Below are 22,241 nucleotides of genomic sequence, written 5' to 3' on the forward strand. Positions count from 1 at the left end.
CAACTTTCAGTATATCTTTTGCTTTTTGCCGATGATATAGCGGTTTTTACAACGGACAAACACAGTTTACAATCCCAATTAGATAGTATATACATGTATTCAGTCAGATGGAAATTAAAAATTAATGTGAGTAAGACAAAAATATGTGTATTTGAAAAAAGAAAACAAAGACATGATTTTGAATGGTTTATTAATAATGAAAAAATTGAAGAAGTTGACAGTTTTTGTTATTTAGGCATTAAACTTGTTAAAACAGGAAATCTTCGTTTTGCTGTTAAGGCCCTATGTGACCAGGCGCTTAAAGCCATGAATAGTTTATTATCTCTTTTTAAGAAGATTAGAATTGATTTAAAGACCAAACTAGTATTATTTGACAGACTTATTGTTCCCATTTTATTGTATGGTTCAGAACTTTGGGGAATATACAATTATAAAGAGATTGACAAGTTACATATTAGGTTTTGTAAAATTATCCTGGGTGTTAGAAAACAAACTACAAATGCTGCTGTACTAGGAGAACTCGGGAGATTCCCGTTATCTATTATAAGTATTGAACGTTCCTTTAAATATTGGATTAAACTTAAAAACAATAATAATAATTCTGTTTTGTGTGACATTTTTATACAACAATGTACACTATCACAATTAAATGTTAATAATTGGGTGTTTAGAATTAAACAAACTCTTGACAATCTAGGTCTTTCACATATATTTGATATATTTAATCCTAATTTGAATTATTTTTCTATTATACAAAGACGATTGCGTGACCAGTATATTCAAGAATGGAGTTCAAGTTTGAATACCTCGCGCAAATTAGAATATTATGCAAAATTTAAAAATGTGTTAGAATTTGAACCTTATCTTAATAATATTGTCAACGATATTTCTAGAATCCAGTTAACTAGATTCCGTTTGTCTTCGCATAATCTTGCAATTGAAACTGGTAGATTTAATAATATAGAGAGAAATGAAAGATTGTGTTTATTTTGTAATCAGAAACAGATTGAATCTGAATATCATTTTTTATTGATTTGTCCAAAATATAATAATATCAGAAAAGATTTACTTCCAAAATATTATACATCTTGGCCTTCACTTAATAAATTTGTTGCATTAATGAATAACAATAATAAAACTATTCAAGTAAAATTAGCAACTTATATTAAAGAGGCGTTTAAAGTAAGAACATTGGCTATTGAGCTAAATGAATTTTTACAGACAAACAGTGCTTAATTGTAAATTTATTTTCATTGTATTGTAATGTTTATATGTTATGTGTTTGATTAATCATATGCATTTGAATTATTATTGTACATTTATATGTTATTTTGTCTTGGCCATATTCTATAATTATTTACTTGTAAATGGCCAAAGGCATATTTATGCCGATTGCTAAATAAAGATTGATTGATTGATTGAGTGTAACTTAAATTGCATCGGAATTTTAGTATAGTTACTTCATGAGCAACAGCATGTGTTGTTAATCATTGCTAGTAATGGAATATTGAAAACAATTACTTAAACAATGCTAAATAATGCTTAATCAAAAGTAAGAAAATACCGTTCTTATGACAAACCTACGTTAGGTCAATAATTTATCATTTTAAAACCACATTTTATACTATTACCTGGTAGTTTGACATTTTTGACAGCGAATTTACTTTAAGATTGAAGAAAACTACAAGATATAAAAATTATAAAAGAAAATGAAATGACACACAGACAAGAAATTTAATAAAAAATATTTGAAAAAAAATGATGTGTTATAACCTACAAACAATTTTAAATTACTTAACTACAGAAGTTGCTATGAAGCAAACTATTTAGTGGTGGTGGTGTAGGTAGTTTTCATTCCAGATCATGGCAGTAAGCCACACTGAATTTACCATAGCGCAGATCGACCACCACATCGTTCCTGGACAGACTGACAAGCAGTTTACCATTACTAGTTGCCTACACTTTAGCAACGCAAGGAACTGATAACTTCTGTGCATGCCAAAGCAAAGGTATGTGCGAATGACCGCATAAAGGCCTTTATGATAAATCATAATGAAAGAGACTTGCACCATCCGGGAATCGAGCATGGGCAGCCCGATTCACATATTCTACCTATTGCGCTAACCTTCGACTACAGATTACATCGATAAATAAACTGCATGCAAGATACATTGTCTGCAAACGCGCTTTTTCATAATCATCAGATCACCAACATAATAGAAATACCCAAGGTCACGGATACACACAAACAAAAAGGTAAAGATTTACTATCTAATCATACATAAAAGAATTTATATGTGTTTTTCTTTTTTGGGTTGTAAAATTTTTACCTTAGGCATGTAACCTATATGGGAGACATACAAGATGGGGGAAATTAAAAAATACCCTTTTCCCCTTACAAAACCCCAAATTTTCAAAAATGTCTTTTAATGTTTGTAAAAAAAACAATTTTTTAAAAAAGATTTAAAAAAAATAACAATAATAAAACAAGTAAATAAAATAAACATTACGAACAACAACAATATTACTAAATATTACTAAAAATCTCATTTCTATCATTCTCTATAACAGATGTAACATTTGTTATTCTATCTCAATGTTTATGGTGTATATATACAGATATAAGTTTCTTTTCTTTTTTTAAATAATAGTTATCTCCCCTTAACCATTAAACTATGATAATTTGATAAATCTTTCATTAAAAATAAATTTTTGATTACATAATCATGTCTTCTTTCTTTGAACAATATAATATCTGTTAAATGTTTTTCTTATTTCAAAAATGTAAATAAAACTATAACAAATAGTGAAAAATAGTGCTACAGCAAAGTAGCATATAATAAAATCATGTCTTCAATGCGCTACACATTATGATATTGATCATGTAAGATGTACAAATATCATTTATAGGTGTTGAGTCGTTTAAACAGACATTTACTATAAACCATTTCATATATGTTGAGAAGAGCTTTCGTTGGCTTCAAGAAATTCATCGTCGGAAACAACCTGTAGATATATCCGTATACTTCACATTTATATATAGATATATCCGTATACTTCGCATGAATATATAGAGATATCCGTATACTCCACATCAATATACAGCTATATCCGTATACTCCACATCAATATATAGATATATCCGTATACTTCGCATGAATATATAGAGATATCCGTATACTCCACATCAATATACAGCTATATCCGTATACTCCACATCAATATATAGATATATCCGTATACTCCACATCAATATATAGATATATCCGTATACTCCACATCAATATATAGATATATCCGTATACTCCACATTGATATATGGATATATCCGTATACTTCACATCAATATATAGAGATACTGTATACTTAACCGACGATGCCCGATGTAAACACAATAAAAGTTCTCATAGAGTATAACCGAGATGTTAACATTAAATAAAATTGAAGTAGATATGTAAACATAAATGAAATAGTAATAAACAAAAGTAATATTATGGTGAAAACATGCAAGAATGGCGTAAACATGATGTAAACTAGAAAAATTGCAGAAACATGAGAGATCATGTAAATTAACAAGTTGTGGTTTCCGTTTGCCAGCAAATTGCAAAACAAGATGAAAACATTAAGTTTACATATTATGTTTCAATTAACACATTGTAAACATTAAGTTAACAAGTAAAGTTGCAGTAATCTCAAGATGCAAAGTTGGAGTACGTGTTGTAAATCTCCAGATACGCTGAAACACACTCGTAACAAAACTTCAATTGTTCCTGAAAGTATACCATCATACATTGTATATATAGATATATTATAATCTATTTTCTAGACGGAAAGTTACCACTACCACCTTGTTCATAAAGTTCCATTAATGAACGGAACAAAATGGTGGATATGGAACAAAATGGTGGATGAATAATTGAATTTGGAACAAAACGATATATTGATAACAAAACGGTAGATGGATAATTGATTGGCAAATAGAAAAATATGACTTGGATTGATAATAGAAGAATGGAAAATATAGATAAATAACTTAGCTAAAATGCATTTTAATCTAACAATGATGCACTATGTCATGTCGTTCAAGACTTTGTCGTATACTAACCATTGATGTAATTGATTGTGGTCGGTGTGTACGGATCTTCCTGACTACATTAACTACACTGACTTGTCGTTCAGCTTCAAGTTTCTCTAGAAGTTTGTATACGACACAAAACAATCCACTTCTCTCAAAACCATTCCTTAAACAAATGTTAAATTCCTTTTTATCTTCTCTCGATTAGAAAGTCGTATATGCATGAGATTTACAGAAAGACGAGATAAACGGAAAGACGAAATATACGGAGAATAAAGCGTTCTAAGATCTATATATAGATCTACCCTTTTAGAGACTCAATTATAGACCTTGTTAGATTATGTCTACATTATTCCATATAGCACTTCAGTAACTTACTAACCGAAAAATATATTTTTTTATTTGCTGTAAAATAAGTGTCATCTTCCTCCATCAGAGGCTATATACTAGGTTTGATCCAATTTAACCCCAGGTTTGTTACTATTATTTAAGAATTAAAAAAAACAGATTGTTAAACACACAATTTGCAAAAAAAGGTTTTAAAAAAGTTATATTTCCCATTAATCGCCTACATTGCCTGGAGGTTATACAACATTTCTATGACATTTGTCTCGGATCTTTTTGTGCATATCCTTTGCTTGTATCTGACCAGTCAAATATATGAAATCTGAGTTTGAGACAAGGTTTTTTTACCTGGTCAAGGTTACTTAATTCTTTGTTAGAAAATCAAAGTCAACTTTGACAATGTTAGTCTCCTATATATTATTTTCAAAAAGTGTCACGAGACAAAAGGCACCAACGCTATCACAAAGATTCCAGAACTAAACTAGAAAGTATTCACAAATATAGACATTATCTTTTGCTATATTTTTGATGAAAACTAATGAATAAAGTGCTTATTGAATCGGAGAAACTGTTTCTTACAAACAATGTGCAATGATATTGGGATCATCTTCCGGGTCATTAGCAACATATTTTTCCACTTCTTTAACAAATTGCACAAAATCCATGGCGCTGTCGGGTACTTTCTTCGCTGTCTGCCAGTTTTTGTACTGGAAATGAAACATAGATTTCTTCTGGTCCTGTAGAGAGAAAACTAATTAGTATGAAATAACTGTATGACTACAAAGATGAAATAAACCAATCTATTGTAAAACTATAAATTACTTATATTTTTGCAAACTATATGGCCCGGTATAAACGATTTTCAGCCGTTACGCTCTGTTTGTTAACACGGCCATAGTCATAATAGTAAATGTGGGTGTATATAGATATTATAGATCTCACGATTATCCAATAAATGTGACGTTACATATAATAAACGGTATTAAGAGCATATTGTGTCTCCAGAATCCACATTTGTTTTAATTATTTAAAAATGTCAAAAGTGTTTAATAATGTTTTAATAATGGATTAAGTGCATTTTTGATGGTTTACAAGCAGCTGAACATGCAGTTATAATTCGTAAAGGTGGCAAAATTTTTATCAAAGTAGTATTCTGACTTCCATACAAAAAATGCTTCACTAGAATTATATCAATTGCCAACAGAAATAAAGATGTAAAAGATAGATCGTGAATATAGCAAATGAATATGTTTTTGAAAACTGTAACAAGATACCAAAAACAAGAACTGTCGGAGGACAGAAACGCTCGACTATTCGAAAAGTTGTCACAAGTGTGTTTCATTGAGTATAATAACGCTTACCTATATGAATACATAAAATTGTCCGAAAAGGTACAACGGCTTGTTATTAAAATGTTTTATCGAGTTAATTACTGCTTTATTATTATAAAATGCATACAATTGTTAGAAAAAGGCACAAACCCTTCAGTAGTTATGGAGATATTTGCTTAACCAAGAATTTCTTAGTAGAAAAAGGGGCATAATTATACAAAAAAGCAAATCAGAGTTATTGGACTTGACTGTGCCAATCATGTTAGATAATCACAGATAAGAAGTATGTGAAGTTTCAAGCCATTCCCCTCAGTAGTTATGGAGATACCAGCTTGCACGCAAAAACTTAACCAAGAATTTCTTAGTCGAAAAAGGGGCATAATTATGCAAAAAGCAAATCAGAGTTATGAGACTTATGCCAATCATGTTAGATAATCACAGATAAGAAGTGTGTGAAGTTTCAATCCATTCCCTTCAGTAGTTATGGAGATACCAGCTTCCACGCAAAAACTTAACCAAGCTAGAATTTCTAAGTCGAAAAAGGGGCATAATTATGTAAAAAGCAAATCAGAGTTAAGGGACTTGTGCCAATCATGTTAGATAATCACAAAGAACAAGTCAGTAGCTATGGGATACCAGCTTGCACGCAAAAACGTAACCAAGAATTTCTTAGTCGAAAAAGGGGCATAATTATGTAAAAAAGCAAACAGAGTTATTGGACTTGGGCCAATCATGTTAGATGATCACAGAGAACAAGTGTGTGAAGTTTCAAGCAATTCCCTTCAGTAGTTATGGTGATACCAGCTTGCACGCAAAAACTTAACCAAGAATTTCTTAGTCGAAAAATGAGCATAATTATGCGAAAAGGCAAATCAGAGTTATGGGACTTGTGCCAATCATGTTAGATAATCACAGAAAACAAGTGTGTGAAGTTTCAATCCATTCCCTTCAGTAGTTATGGAGATGCCAGCTTGCCACAAAAACTTAACCAAGAATTTCTAAGTCGAAAAAGGGGCATAATTATGTATAAAAGCAAACCAGAGTTATGGGACTCGTATCAATCATGTTAGATAATCACAGAGAACAAGTGTGTGAAGTTTCAATCCATTCCCTTCAGTAGTTATGGAGACACCAGCTGCACGCACGCAAAAACTTAACCACAGGGACGCCGACGCCGACAAATGGGTGACTGCGTTAGCTCGATTATTCTGCGAATAGTCGAGCCCAATAAACAATTCTGAGGATAGCAATTTTGAGGAAAATAGGGCTTTTAATACATACACAAACATTGAAAATTCCAAATAGAAAACTAAGTACATATTTAATCCTGAATTATTTTTATTTCAACACGAGAAAGTTTCCAATCGATGTTAAAAGTAGTGAATTTTGATCTTTATTTTGTTTCAACAGCAACTGTCTTAAATTGAAATTATTAAAAGACACAATCTGTACAATCAATAACCCTTTTAAAAAAGAAACTGTCATAACCAAAAATGACTTTTTTTCATATTTCGAGGCTTTGTTAAAAACAGAAAAAATTTCCTCTCGTTATTATTTACCCATCCTGAAAAATAAATATAAATTTTAAAACTCTTTTTAAAAAAAATTGATTAAAATAAAAAAAATTAAAACATTTTGGGTTAAATAATGTAAAGGAATTTTGGGGTTTTTCAAAAAGGGGTTCTGCTTTGTTGAGTTTTTAAACTTTTTAAAAATTTTACGTTTAAAACTCCGGTTACCCCCAATTTAAGCCAAAAAAACATTTTTTTAAAAAAAAACACCAAAAGGGCCTTTTTATACCCTTCCAAAAACCTTAAAAAATTTATTAAAAACTTAAAAAAAAAATAAATTTTTGAACCCTTTTTCTTTTGGGGTTTTATTTTTAACCACAAACAAAAAATTAAAAACCCCTTTTATAAAACATTAATATAATTTTTTAATAAATTTTTTACGAAATAACATTATTTTACTTTTTTTATTTTTTGAATTTGTAAAAGAGAAAACGTTTTTTTCCCCAAAATTTTTAAAGGGCAAATTAATCAGCAAATTTTTAAAAAAACCCCGATCTTTTTCAAAAGTAACATGTAAAAATTAAAACATTTTTTACAAAAGGAGGGGTTTCCAATTAAAAATAACCCATTAAAGGGCGGGAGAATGAGTTTAAAAATGTTAAAAAAAATATTTTATTTTTGTCATAATTTAAACCCCCGTGAAACACCCCCGGAAAAATGAAAACTTAAAAATTAAACATGTACATGGAAAAAGGGACAAAATTTTATTTTGTACAAATTAAGAAAAAAAACCCTTTCAATTTTTAACCGGGGGTTTTTTACCCCCTTTTTTAAAATGGAAAATTTACCTTTTTTCTTTGGGAGTAAATTGGGGGGATCCCTTCCCAAAAACGGCGACAACCCCAAAACGGTTTCTGGGTTTGGGTTTACCAAAAGCCTGGGGAAAAGTCCTCTACCCGTTTCAGGGGGTGGGGGTTGTGCGCAAATTTAAAAAAATTTTTAATTCTGAAGGCTTTTTTAATCAAATGGGAAATTTAAATTTTTTTACAACGATAAATGGTTTTCCATTTCGAAACAATTCAAAAAATTTCCAAAAAATTTGAAGGGGCAAAAAGTGGTGAATTTTTTTTCGGTTAATTTTTTATAAAAAAGGCATCTCTTAACAAAAATTTTTTTAAATTTTTACTCTTTTTGTTAAACGGTAAACGAATTTAAAGGGGGAAAATTTTCTTTTTTAACCGATGTGGTTTTTCCCTTAAGGGGTATCCCGGGCTATGAATTGGGGGGGAAATTTTAGATGGTGAAAAGGGGGAAATTAAGGGGAAAGGAAAAATTAAACCAAAAATAAAGGTTTAAAACAAGAGGGAAAGGGGAAGGGCAAAAAAAGAAGCGAAATTTTTTTCGGGCCCTTTGTATTTTTTCAATTTTTCCTTTTTGCATTTGGGCCCTAAAAAATTTTCGGGGATTTCATTTTTTTATTTTTTTTCGGCGATAGTCCCTAAGGGGGAAAACCCCATCAACTCCTGATCTTGTTTTAACCCCAAACCCATTTCTTTTAAAAAAACTTCAATTAAAGAAAGGGAAACATACCATACATTTATTTAAAATTTTTAACCCCTTTAAATAACAAGGGAAAACATATTTGGAAAAAAAAAAGGGAAAATTGCTTTGAAAAGTTAATTTGAATAAAAATAAAAAAAAAAACCAATTTTTTCATTTTCCAGGGGCCAAAAAAATTAAAAAGAGAATTAAAAGAATCAATCAAACAACGATAATTTTGGGTTTTTCATTTAATTTTGGTCAGGTTAACTTTTTTCCCTTTAAAATTTTTTTATTTTTAAATTTTTTATCTACAAACGGGCTTTTTTTTAAAAATTTCAAATTTCGTTTTTAAAAAAGACAAGCGGGTTTATTTAAAAATCAAAGCCCCCTTTCCTTCTGGTTTTTCTTTGGCCCTTTTAAGAAAAAAAACGCCACGGTTTTTGCTGGCCCATAAAACCTTTTTTTTTTTTTAATTTTGGGAAAACAAGGGTTTTTTTTAAGTTTTAAGGGAAACCAAAAATAATTTTCCCTTCCCCGGGCAAAAAATATAATTTTTTGTTTTTTAAAAATGCAAATTTTTTTTTTTTTTGGTTTTTAAAAACAAAATTTTTAAAAATTTCCTTGGATTTCTTTTTTTTTTATAAAATTTTCATAAAAAAAATTTAAAAAAATTTTAAGGGGTTTTCTTAAATTTAAGTTCAAAAATTAAGGCCTTTTACCAAAGAAGGAATTTTTTAAAATTTGTTTAAAATTTGATAAAACCAATAAAAAACTTAAAATGGGAATTTAGAATTTCGTTTTTATTTTTTTTATTAAAATTTTTTTTTTTCCTGGGTTTCTTTCTTTTTTTTGTAAAAATTTCATTCCTCCCCGGGCTCAATGTCAACTTCTAGTGGCCCAAAGTCTTTAAAAAAGGTTGTTGTAAAAATTTGAAATTTGCCTTTAAAAAGAATTTAGTTTAAGTTTTAAACCCAAACAAGCACCTAATTTTTAAAGAAAATTTTTTCCGCAAAAATAAAAAAAGGGGGGATTTTTACCCCCCAAGGTTTTTTATGCCATAACTTTAAAAAATTTTATATTAAAATCATAAATTTTTGTTTTTTTCATTTCCGGGTTTTTTAAAAAAAATTCGCCCAAAATTTTTCAACAAAACCTTTGGTTTATTTCTCCTGTTTTTTTCGCAAATATCCCCTTTTTCAAACTTTTTGGGGGAAACTCGATGTTTTTTGTTTTAAAAACATTAAAATTTTTTAGTTTTTAAAAGGGAAAATTATTTCGGAGTTAAAGACTTTTTTGTTTAATTAAAAATAAAAAAAAAAAGTTTTTAAACCGTTTTTAAATTTTTTTTTTTAATATCTTTTTTAAGTTTTGGGGTTTTTTAAATTTCTTATTAATAAAAGGAAATTTAAACTTTTTCCCGGCCAAAAGGGATTTTTTAAAATTTTTTAAAGAAATTGCAAAAATTTTTGTGTTTTGAAGATGAAATTAAAAAAACGTTATATAAGCATGAAATTTTTTTTTTTAATTTTTGTTTTTAAATTATTCGGAAAACAAAATTATTTTAAACCATGTAAGGTATGGGGCCCCTTTTTCCCCTTATACAAAAGGGGAAATTGAATAAAAAAGGTTAATTTTTGTTTTTATTTTCATGGGAATTTAATTTTTGGGCTGCTTCATTTCAATAATTTCCCCCTTGGTTTTTTTTCAGCTGGTCAAAAGTTTTCCATTTTTTGGTAAGAGGAAGGACCGAGAGCCCTTTTGGGAGGAAAAATTTTACTTTGTTTTCCTTTACCAAATTTCAATTTTAAACAGACATTTGTTTTTAGATAAAATTGCAAAAACAAAAAAAATAACTTAAAACCCCACTTCAAAATTTTAAACCATATATGGAAAACGAGGTTTTTTAAAAAATTTACCCCAAACTTTTTTTAAAATGCCGACACTTTTGTTTTTTTTCCAAAAATTTTTTTACTAAACGAAAACAACACGGCCCCTTAAGTAAACCGGACAAAAATGTATTTCGGGTGTTTTTAATTTTTAAAAATTTAAAAAACCGCATCAAAAAATATTTTTAAGGAAAATAGGGGTTTCTTTTTAATTTAAAATTCGTGGGGGAAAGACAAAACCCGGAAAATTTTTCATGTTTGAAAAAGGCCCAACATTTTTTTTTATTTTGTTATTTTGTTTAATGGGAAACAACAAAACAAAAAAACTAAAAAAATTGGTATTTTTTGGGAAAATTTGCCCAAAACTTTTAAAAAAGGATGTTTTTTTATATTTTGTTTTAAAAAAAGCAAAAAATTTATTCCCCGAAAACTTTTAATGAAGTAAAAACCCGAAAAAAATTACCCCAAAAATTGGCCTCAAATGGGTTTTGCTTTTTAAAAGAAGGGGTTTCGTTATATTTTCATTTTAAAAAAAAATTTTCATTAAAAAAATGTTTTAAAACTGGGGAAAAACCTTTAAAATTTTGTGTTATAAAAAATTTTCTGGTTCAATTTTAATTTTGGTTTGTCCCAGTATCCCCGGGCCAAAATTTTTATGTTTTTCCCAGTTGGGTTTTTTATCATAGTTTAGAGACCTTCTGTTGGAAAAATGTTTTCAAAAAAGTAAAGAAAAAATTGTAATTGCACATATATGTTTCAATGTTTTAAATTTTAAAGAGCCCAAATTTTTAGTTTTATTTCCCCACTTAAGGATTTCCCATTGATTGGGGTCATTTTTTTTCCCAGAGGGTTTACTTTTGATTGTGAAAAACCAAAGAAAAGGGGAAAAAAAATAAAAATCATATTTTCAAGATTTAGCGTCCATTGGAAAATTTTGGGGGGAAAAAAATTGGTGGATTAAACAGGGGAAAGTGTTTTTTAAAATTTTTGCCCCTTTTTAAATACAAAAAGGGAAAGAGGGAATTTTAAATTTACTCGGAAAAACCTTTTGTTTTTTACCAAAAAAAAAAATCAATAGACTTGTTTTGATGCAGATGGGGCCCCTTTTGTGTTTCGATTCAAACCCCGGCCCTTTTTTTTTTCAATTTCAGGGTAGCATCCTTTTTTTTGGGGTTGCCCCTTTTTCTATTAAAATAATAAAAACCCCGGTAAAAAAAACAAATGGTTATCTTTTAAAGCTTCGAACAAAAAAATTAACAAAATCTCTCCAAATCCGCTACATTTATATATTTTAAGTTACTCCGATATAACAATACTCCAAATAACTTTTCAAGATAAATGCATCATTTGATGTAGGTCTAGACCAATCACTTGTGCGCAAAATTGCAGATCACTTGCTCTCTCCGTTTTTCCAGAATGATTATTCTAATAGTGTAAAATGATATAAAATTGAAAAGAGTTGCAATGCTTTTCTCTACCATCGGACGAGCGTTTTAACGACCTCTAAGTGTGACCTTGACTTTTGACCAAAAGACCTGGTTTATGTACACGACACAGCTGCGTATAGTTGTAAATACATGTATTTCTATAGAGTTTCATTCATATAGTACAATTTTTCTAAATCTTAGCCGTTGGTTAAAGGAGATATTTCTCCGGACAAAAAATTTTGGGAACACGGGCCAAAGCCCCCCCCGCCCTTTTGGGGGGCAAAAACTTGAACCCCCGTATTAAAAAAAGTTTTTTTGGGGTTTTGGCTCGGGTTTTGGGTTTTCCTGTAAGGTTTTAAAATTTACGCGGTTTGAACCAAAAGTTTACCCCTTTATGTCTCAAATTTTGTTTTTTCACAATCGAATACCTTTTTACAAAAGCCTTTTCTCCTTTTTTTCCTTTTGTTAAAAAAGTTAAAGGAAACCGATATTTTGTTTCCCGGGGTTCCCCCCCTAACCCCCAAGCCCCTTTGAAAAAATTAAAAAAACAAATAAACCTTTAAAAAACTGGGGTTAAAATTAAACTCTTAGGGTAACCCCGTGTAGGTAAAATTTTTAATTTTTGAAAAAAAAAACTTTTTATATGAAAAATATTAAAAAAACATGTACAATAAAACCTGCCCTGAACCATACTGGGGCCCATCTAAAATAAACCCCCATGTAACAATTTTACCCTTTAAAATTAAAAATACTTTTGGTTGCCCTTTTAATTTTCACCCTTTTTTTATGATTTTTAATTTTATTAATTTTTCGTTTCATTGCATTTGTAATATCAACCATTGGTCAATCTAATGAAAAAAAAGAAAAATTTTTTTTATGAATTTCTGAATTCAATTTCTTATTTTTTTTCGAAAAACAGCGTCAACACCCATATTAATAAGGGAGGGTACCAGCCCGTGTACCAGTCCAAAAAAAATTTAAAATTGTCTCCCCAAATAAAATATAAATCACGTTTTATTTCCCAAAACAACATGGGTTTTACATTCCCACAAAAATTTTTACTTAAAATGGGTTACTTTTTTTAAAAAAAAAAATACAATATAGATGTTTTGAACTTAGAAAATGAAAATGAGGCTATATGGGTTTTGAACGGATTTTATGGACTGGGTTTTCCATCGGAACGTCACGTGATGCAAATACTGAAAGTTTATTGGTTATATTTCCTGAAATAAACATTATACAGTACCTGCAATGAACTATTATTGGTCCACCTAATGTCTTTGGAACTGCATTTACCCTTTGTCTGAACTCTACAAGACTTGTCACCTCCTGAGGAACACCTTTATCTGGCCATGCTGTGAAGTGTAGTTGAATTATCTGCCTTTCTTGTTTTCCCTGAAAGAAGAAAGCAGAAACTTATTCTTCAGTAAAGAAGCACTCACTAAAGTTACTTTGTGTATCGAAGATAAAGGATGACATTTAAAACTTTATACTAATTGAAAAGCATTCTTTGTGATAAGAGAATGTTTAATGGTTTATTTGGTGGTAAGATAACACGATATGGAAAATAGATAACGCTACGTTTATGTCAACTGGTAACCGAAAAATTTAATACATAATTTATGTAAAAAGATACATCACGATAATATTGAAGAAAGAAAAGTCTCATTTCTTTTTTTCTCACTGTTGGAATGAGACAAAGAACAAATCATCAGCATGAACTAGGGACAATACCTTTACTATAGTGCATGTCCTAACAGTATATTCAGCAAACGCTTCAACACTCCGACATTTTACTGTTATATCCCCGTACTCTATCTCCGTATCCTCCTCCGGCCAGTACTGCTCACATTTCATACCCTGATGATAAAAACGTTCCATATTTAACCCGTTTCCTGCTGGTACAAAAAGTAATTAGCCCTTGTGGCCAGTAAAGATCCAAACCAGTGTTCTCATCGGCACAATCTGACCAGGCGCTTATCTGTTGGCAGCTCAATTTTAGTATTTTATATTAAAAACCCCTTAAACTTTGAATTGACCGATCCAAGTTCAAAGCACACACATTCTCAAAGTTATTGGTCCCAGGTATAAAATGTTTCGTTCTACTACTTCCGCTAAAACGAAGCATAAAGACTGGGACAAACAAGCCTTTTCAAACAAAGTCTGATAATGTATAAGTCAAGTAAATGCTCCTTTTTAAAGAATCAAAATTATCTGGACAAAAACAAACAAAATTCCTAAATGCAATAATAACTGAACGTAAAATACTTTCTTGTTTAAACAGGATGTAAACAAGGAAAAAAGCCTGATTTTATTAAACGATTCGTAAACGATTCGTAACAACTGCATCATCCATCATATGTACACAAAGAAAAGTATGTTATGCTTCTATTCATATTTTTTTTGCATGACTTACAGATGTTTCTCTAAGATTGGTCAACATGACGACAATGTCAGTTTTCTTGTACCATACCATCAGCCAGAACGTGGAGAAGTTAGCAGTGGTCTTTGATGTTGGCCCTATACATAGAAAAACATGATGTGTTGAAACAAAATCAGAATCTGAACATGAACATAAACAATGTGAGCACATGTATTAAAGTGTAGAAACAGTATTTTGAAGGCAGCTCGGAAGTTTGAAAAGAAAATGAACTGTGAAAAGAAGTTAATATAAACAATAACGAAAGTCTATCCTAAAATTGATATGCTTAATTGCGTTTAAATGATCTTTTTGTCTCACGGCATATAATAACTTAAAGAGACTTCAATGAGGTTTCTTTTAACATGACGAGACTGTAAATATTATTCCAATATGTGTGTACCATTTGATGAAGTTCTTAACCAACAACTCGTGTGCAAATTGTAAGATTCCTTCGCCAGGTTTTTACAGAACAATCATTTTTGTTGAACAAAGTGACCCCCCCCCCAACAAAAAGAAAAAAGACACAATGCCGCATTCATTCAAATTATATGAATATTGCACATTGATTTTCAATTTAATTCTGAGTATACCGATAGAGTATTACATATTTTTTCATTAAGTGTTCAGTTTCATTTCAGTGCTTCACTTGATCTGTGTAAACAATTCAAGTTTTATGTTTTAAGTGCCCTCGAGCTACTTTAATGATATTATACATTGTACCATCTAAGTTAAATTGGGAATGCGATGGAACTTCGGTGTTGATGCGGAGGAAACCAAGACTACAATATTATAATTTATAATTACCTCATTTTCGAAATGACCAGTTTTTATATTTTACATCACGCGGTGGGTTTCTTTTCCTTACGATTGTTTCATTTTGGATATATACGAAAATATAGTATATCAGAAACAGATATTATATTACAAACAAAAACCAAAATCAAAAGTATTGCTCGAATAGTGACCGTAATTTAATATAATTACAAAACCAAAAAGAAAAAAAACCCGGCAAATTTACATCAGAACAGGTTTTTTATTCATGTTATAGTTTATTTTACCCCACTAATTCTTTGCATGTCAAACACTTATCGCATAAGGATGGCCTATTTTGTCCGTTTTGTAACGAACAATGGTATTTTGTTAATTGAGAACTATTTATAGACTTTTACAGACTCGCGAAGTCATGATAAAATATGTTCTTTCTTCAACCTGACACGAACCGCTTAAATAAATAACTGTTACAGTAAATTATTGATATTTATACAAATACACAAGTTATACTATATTACCTAATGAAGCAATATATTCGTTCTCCTTGCAGTAGCCCTGAAATATATAGATATATAACACATCACATCACATGCCATTCCAGATATATAATACTAAAGGGCTATAACTCTTGATTTATAATTTCTTGCTTAACATTTATTTTGCAATAAATAGGTACATGATATATCTTTTATTTATTATATAACAGAATTAAGGAAGTAAGCAAAGATGAAAAATAATGAAATTAATATTCAGGGGGGATGCTGTTTTCAACTTCCTTTTACTCTGGAATGTTACAGTATGACCCTAATAGTCTCGCAGCCGCGTAATAAATAGTATGTTTGAAATAAAATATAAAAGAATAATGTACTCACATCTATGTAACACGCATTTATAAAGAAATCTGGAAGGTCTTGTATCGTCACTCTGGAATGGTCATCTAAGTTCAAAATACAAACTTAATTAATGTGACCAGGATGTAATACAAATGTATATTGCTTGTACCAGAAAGAGATTTGTTGCCGACATCTAGAAATACTGTAATACTCACTTAAGTTATCGATGTTTTACCTTCATATTATACATTTGCATTTATGAAATAAAATATGATGTATTAATAAAAATTTTGGTGTTTCATTCTGCGAAACTATATAAGAAACAAAATAACAGTAAAATATTGTTTTCTCAAAATATATAAACATGTAGGCTATTAAAAAATCATTGTCAATTTTCTGCACATTTATCTTCAAAGTTTTTTTCTCCGAACCTTACATAAAATGTGGACATTTATTGCTTCATCACGCAATTATATTCTACGTGCTTACACCTGCAGCACTTACTGAAGCTTTAAAGTGCATTTTTATAATATAAGCAATTTAGCATATAAGCGTATAAACATATGGTTCATTTACTTACAAGGATAAATTCCGTTATACCGGTTCAATGCCAAATTTTGAGGATCTTTAGCGACGCTGCAGTACTTTGTCAAATCTAAATCTTTGTTGAGTTTCTAAGTAATAAGAACATAATATCATACAACATACGTTAAAAGTATATTAATATTGACCTGTAAAACCAACAAGTAAGCTGGTGAATAATACAAACTGAAAGAACCAAGGCGGCAGTCTTTATAGAGCTTAAATGCTGTGCCTTTGTCGTACAAACTTACGTATAAAATAACTAGGTATGTACAATGGCATTAAAACCATAACTTCTATTTGTTGTTAGATCTCTATAATAAAGAGTTGGAAAACCCAGAAATTGACAAAATTATCGAATATTTTAATTCATGTAGATTTATAACCGTTGATAATTAAAGTAATAAGACATCACGAGATGATCACTACAATTACTATATCAATATTCAAACTTTTATTGAAATTAATTATATACATACTCATTTCAATTTAAAATAAAAAAAATGATGTACAGATGTAATTTTCAAGAGCCCTAGTATGCAAAATTGCGTGTCATTACAATTAGCATAATCAAAGTAAAATAAGACATTTCTCTCAGATAAAATCGCGTGTCAAGTGGTAATTTATTTGTCCCGATATACAACGATCGTACTAGGAAGTTTAAAGTTTAAAGATTTTATTATTCAAAGTCACTGTGGTCACACATTATGAAAAGATAAAACAAAAAACGTCGTGAGAAAAAAGAAAGAATTTATACGTTTAAAAGAATAAGGAAGTCGAGTAATATTGTATTTGAAAACGACACTGTAAAAACGTTTATAGTTTGTGTGTGTTTAAGAAGAATAGTTTAAAATAAGAAAGATATATCATAATTCACTGCATAGTGATGAGCATGAAAAAACTAAAGGACTTACATTACATTATTACTCCCTACAATTTTGCTTTTATGTATGAACAAATACTCATTAGTGGTTAAAGTTTTGAAGCGTTCCATTTTTTATTTTCTCTTAAACATTTAGTTTATTAATCGACACAAAATGTTTCCATACACTACTTTATTGTTAAATCAACGTAGTAAACTAGCTCTATATAAATATTTCCACCACTAAATAAGTACATGTACATGTAATGTAAAGCAGAGGCCATACTGAAGCGATACGCGTATTCTATAGTGCTTCAATTTTTAAAAATTTTCCTGCACATATGAAATCTGGGTACCTACATGCTTAATCATTTGATAAATTAATTCTTCTATAAGCAAATACATTTTTAGCGTATATACAAACCTTGAATTCAGCCTCGAAGTCCACTTTTCCAGATGTAACATACTTGAGTAGGTTGTCCACTTTGATTCTGTATGGACTCTCTTTAATGTTATAGTAGGTATCATCAGTCTTGTTTTCATATTTAACTTCATCTACTTCTACCTCATCAATATCCACTGACGAAGATGCTACAGGGGGTGGTGATTTTGGTTTGTTCCCTGAAGGCTGTGTATTTACTGCAGTAGTTGGTGGTATGCTTAATGCGCTCTTTCTTTCTTTATCTTCCTTTGATGATGGCCGCTCTAGAACAGTACACTTATGTTCGACAAAAATACGAGTAATTTTTATACTAAATTTACTAAACGACTATACTAAATAAATTTTTCGAACTAAATAGGCAAGCAAGTTAGCCTTTATATTAAACCAACCTTATTCACAGACCTTTAAATGGACTAGATAAAGATAGAACATATTGCATATGTTCTTCTGCCACACTGAATGTTGATTTGTAAATTCATAGATTTTATTTTAAGGACCCAATTATAAATAAATCATTGAAATGTATGAATTTGTATTATCTTAAGAATGTTATTATATTAAGAATACGTCCGCTAAGAAAACACAGAACGTGTTTAATATTGAATACATCTTATTGTTGCCGCATGTTTTTTTAATATTCTAATACGATTTTCAGACATCCACATTACCAAATTTGTAATTTCCATGTTTCGCTACATATATTAACGCCTAAAATGGCGTCTGAGGAATACAAGGTCAAGTTACTGAAGTAACGCAATACAATTGTTACCAGAAATGTTTCCATATGTATGCTTCTTTTCGTCTTCCTTGATAGATTGAGTATTTTCAAGATCAGAACGTTGTCCTTGACCTTTGTTACCTTGCCTATTGCAAATAAAATAGAATCTTGAAATGCAACAGGTTTCTTTTTATTATAGATTTACAAAGTACAAATTATTGACAATACAATAACAAGTTTGTAAAATTAAGAACGTGACAAGAAAAGTATTCACACTGACAATTGGACAAGCAGTCATTGAGTTACATAATTATACACGTGTCTATTATCTTTCAAATGAAAAACAGTTATAAAATGTTATCGATAGTTAAAAATGTAAAAAAAAATGTTAAACAAATACCTTCGTCTGCAGAAAATAATTACACCCACTATTACTGTTGTTGCTACCAGAATTCCAACAATACCCCCAACTATTGGTCCAATTAAACTGTCCTGATTACCTTTATCTTCACCCTGTTGTGATTCTTAGAACAGAGGTATGCGATGTTAGAAGTCTGATTTAAACGTCGTTTAAATGGAGACACGGGCAAAATTTCTTCTATTTGATTTTTTCTTGCAGTATTTCTATTAATGTATTCGAAATGAATACATTAAACAGTCACAAGAACAAAAGTTTTTTTATAACAAAGAAAATGGTGCTTTCCCAACTTGACCCACGTTGGTCAGGTTAGAGCATTTAGATTACAGAATACATGTAGTTTTTATAGAGAACTATGAAAACGCTAAAGTACCTGTCAAATGAAAACTTATTTTGATCTAGCAATATCATAATATCTGTTATTGTAATTTCCAGTGTTTTACTATTTACATTACTTGTTATAAAACTACTAGGTGACTCTGTCTGCACAACATATACAAATATAATTATGCTCCAAGCCCAAAATATATCGTATTTATACAGAAAATTCATTTTAGCATAATTTGAGAAAATGAGATTTATTTGATATTTTTGTCATTCATTTGCCTAAGTATCCCTTTAATGAATAAATATGATAACAAAATGAAACTACAAATTCTAAATACACAACCAAAATGTGCACATTGTGTTCTTTGATTTGGAAAAAATAAACATCACTCAACTGTTTTATTACTTATTAAAATTGTTATAATGTGTATCATTAAACTTATGCTCCAAATTGTTTGATGATAACCCGTTGAAAAATTACATTAATTTCTATCCATAACTGTAGATTAATAAATTTTTATACCTGTCTGAATAATTTAAACAACTGCTTTTTTAAAGGGTAATCGTATCTTACCTGAATCCAAGGAGCAAATGGTGTCATCCTTTACTCTTGTTTTGCAACCTTTTGTACATTTGCCGTCGTCTTGATCACAAAGAGTATCGCTGCAATAAACGGAACAGTTCTCAGAACATTGTAAACCATGGAAACTATCAACACAGCCATATAGACACTTTCCATTACTTTGCTGACATATACTTCCACTTGTTGTTGTTTGAATCTTGCAGGTAAAGGCACATGAAATGTTGCAACTATCACCATAAAAGTTTTCTTTGCAACCGTCACAGAAACCAGATTCGATATGACAGGACTTTAAACAGTTCTTAGGACATCGTTTATCACATTGGTCATTGAAGTATCCTTTCTTACATTCTTTACACCTAGTATCTAACAAACATGTGATACAGTTGTTGTTATTAATACAACATCTGTCACCAGAATAATTGTCTACACAGCCATCAGAGCACGTGCCGTTATCTCTTTCACATACATTGTTCAAGCATTTAGTCGGGCATCTCTCAGAGCAAAGTGAACCATAAAAACCAAGACGGCATCTATCACATTTCTCTCCATTGAAGTTGTCATTGCAATTAATACAATTACCGGATTCTGTTAAGCAGCCTTTATCGTCACAATTATTTGGACATTCTTTGTTGCATGAATCACCATATTTGCCTTGCATGCATTGCTTGCATTGTCCTCCTGCAAAATTATCGAGACAACCTTTTGAACATTCACCATTACTTTTCTCACATTGCTGATTTTTACAGCCAACAGAACAAGATATGTTACAGTATTCCCCATACCAGCCTGTTAAACAAACGTCACATTTACCACCAACGATTGTGTCTTCAATGCACCCGTCTGTACAATCTCCGGAATCTTTTTTACACACGTGACCTTTACACCCTGCCGGACACTCTTGATCGCACATATTTCCATATTTTCTGTTTTTGCATTGGTCACATCTTTCCCCAGCAAAATTAGATAAACATGTACAGTATCCTGTCAGGATATTGCAAGCGTTTGACATACAACCAACTGAACAATTGTTGTCACAGTTCGCACCATAAAGACCACTTTTACAAAGCGAGCAACTATTATAAGACGTACATCGTGAACAGTTATCTCGACATTTGTATTTACAGTTGTTCAACAAAGGGAGGTTATTGTTGTCGTACTGGTGACCGTTATAATAGCCATCCTTACACGAGCCACACTTAGTATTCGACAAACACGTGACACAGTTAACTGGACATAAACTATCACATAAATTACTGATATCGTGATATCCGTCCTTACATGACAAACACTTACCATTATCGCAATAACAATGTTCAGGACAGTAACGATTACTACAATCATTTCGACCATTGTCGTTATTATATCCCTCCTTGCATGATGTACATGTGTTTCCTGACGTACACGTTTTACATCCCGGTAAACACCTTGATGTGCAGTCTTTGGCAGGGCCGAGATAATAGCCATCATAACACGCAGTACACGTATCAACATGATCAGCGCATTTTGTACAATTGTGTCTACATTTTAGGTAACAGCGACCACCCCTATAACCATCAATACAGCCTAGAGTACAGTCTGTAGAACTCCATTGCCCTATCCCACATTTTTTATCTATACAGCATGCACAATCTACTTTACATGTTTCATCAATCTCTGTAACGGAAGAAAAAAATAATTTTATTTTATTACCACTACCAACTTTTTGCCATGTTTCTTTTTTAAATTTGATTTTTTTAATTATTTGAAATATACGCTTCAAATACAAATATATAATTCAATCACATCCCCTCCATATTTAGATCATTTGTTTTTTAAGAAGTTTTTTGTAACGATTATATATTGTTTGTTACGTCTTCCATTGTGTATTTGTCAACATGTTTTACAGATTGTAAACTACGACCCAGATAATAAAGTTTTGAATTGAATTCAAAAATTGCAATTTATAAAGATAAATAAAGCATTACTATCTGTTATTAAGACTGATGGAAATTTCGTTACCTCCTTCTACCTGGTTGATGCTAACATTTAACCATATACACCACATGAACAATATCTAAAATATATCATTTAATTAATGTATGTATACATATACTTGTATTTCTAAGTTAGGTTTAACTATATCCAATCATTTAATTAATAACAGTTTTGTTTGTACTGGAAGACGTC

General features: G+C 30.4%; 1 protein-coding gene across 1 annotated transcript; it reads right to left on the minus strand.

Annotated features, from left to right (window-relative positions):
- Positions 1-2,448: 2,448 nt before the first annotated feature.
- LOC132720049 (cell death abnormality protein 1-like) lies at positions 2,449-22,126 on the minus strand. Its single transcript, XM_060704036.1, has 16 exons — positions 22,074-22,126; positions 20,067-21,728; positions 19,148-19,271; positions 18,799-18,893; positions 18,012-18,292; positions 16,724-16,817; positions 16,183-16,247; positions 15,829-15,865; positions 14,534-14,637; positions 13,852-13,977; positions 13,253-13,512; positions 9,842-9,865; positions 7,311-7,315; positions 5,000-5,171; positions 4,106-4,241; positions 2,449-3,770 (listed from the first exon to the last, which is right to left on the minus strand). Exons 1-16 carry the CDS (start codon positions 22,117-22,119, stop codon positions 3,693-3,695), a joined length of 3,309 nt encoding a protein of 1,102 aa, XP_060560019.1. The 5' UTR covers positions 22,120-22,126; the 3' UTR covers positions 2,449-3,692.
- Positions 22,127-22,241: the final 115 nt, after the last annotated feature.

This window comes from Ruditapes philippinarum, unplaced genomic scaffold (assembly GCF_026571515.1).
Source record: "Ruditapes philippinarum isolate M1 unplaced genomic scaffold, ASM2657151v2 ctg2082_1_1_1_1, whole genome shotgun sequence".
Lineage (NCBI taxonomy): Eukaryota > Metazoa > Mollusca > Bivalvia > Venerida > Veneridae > Ruditapes > Ruditapes philippinarum.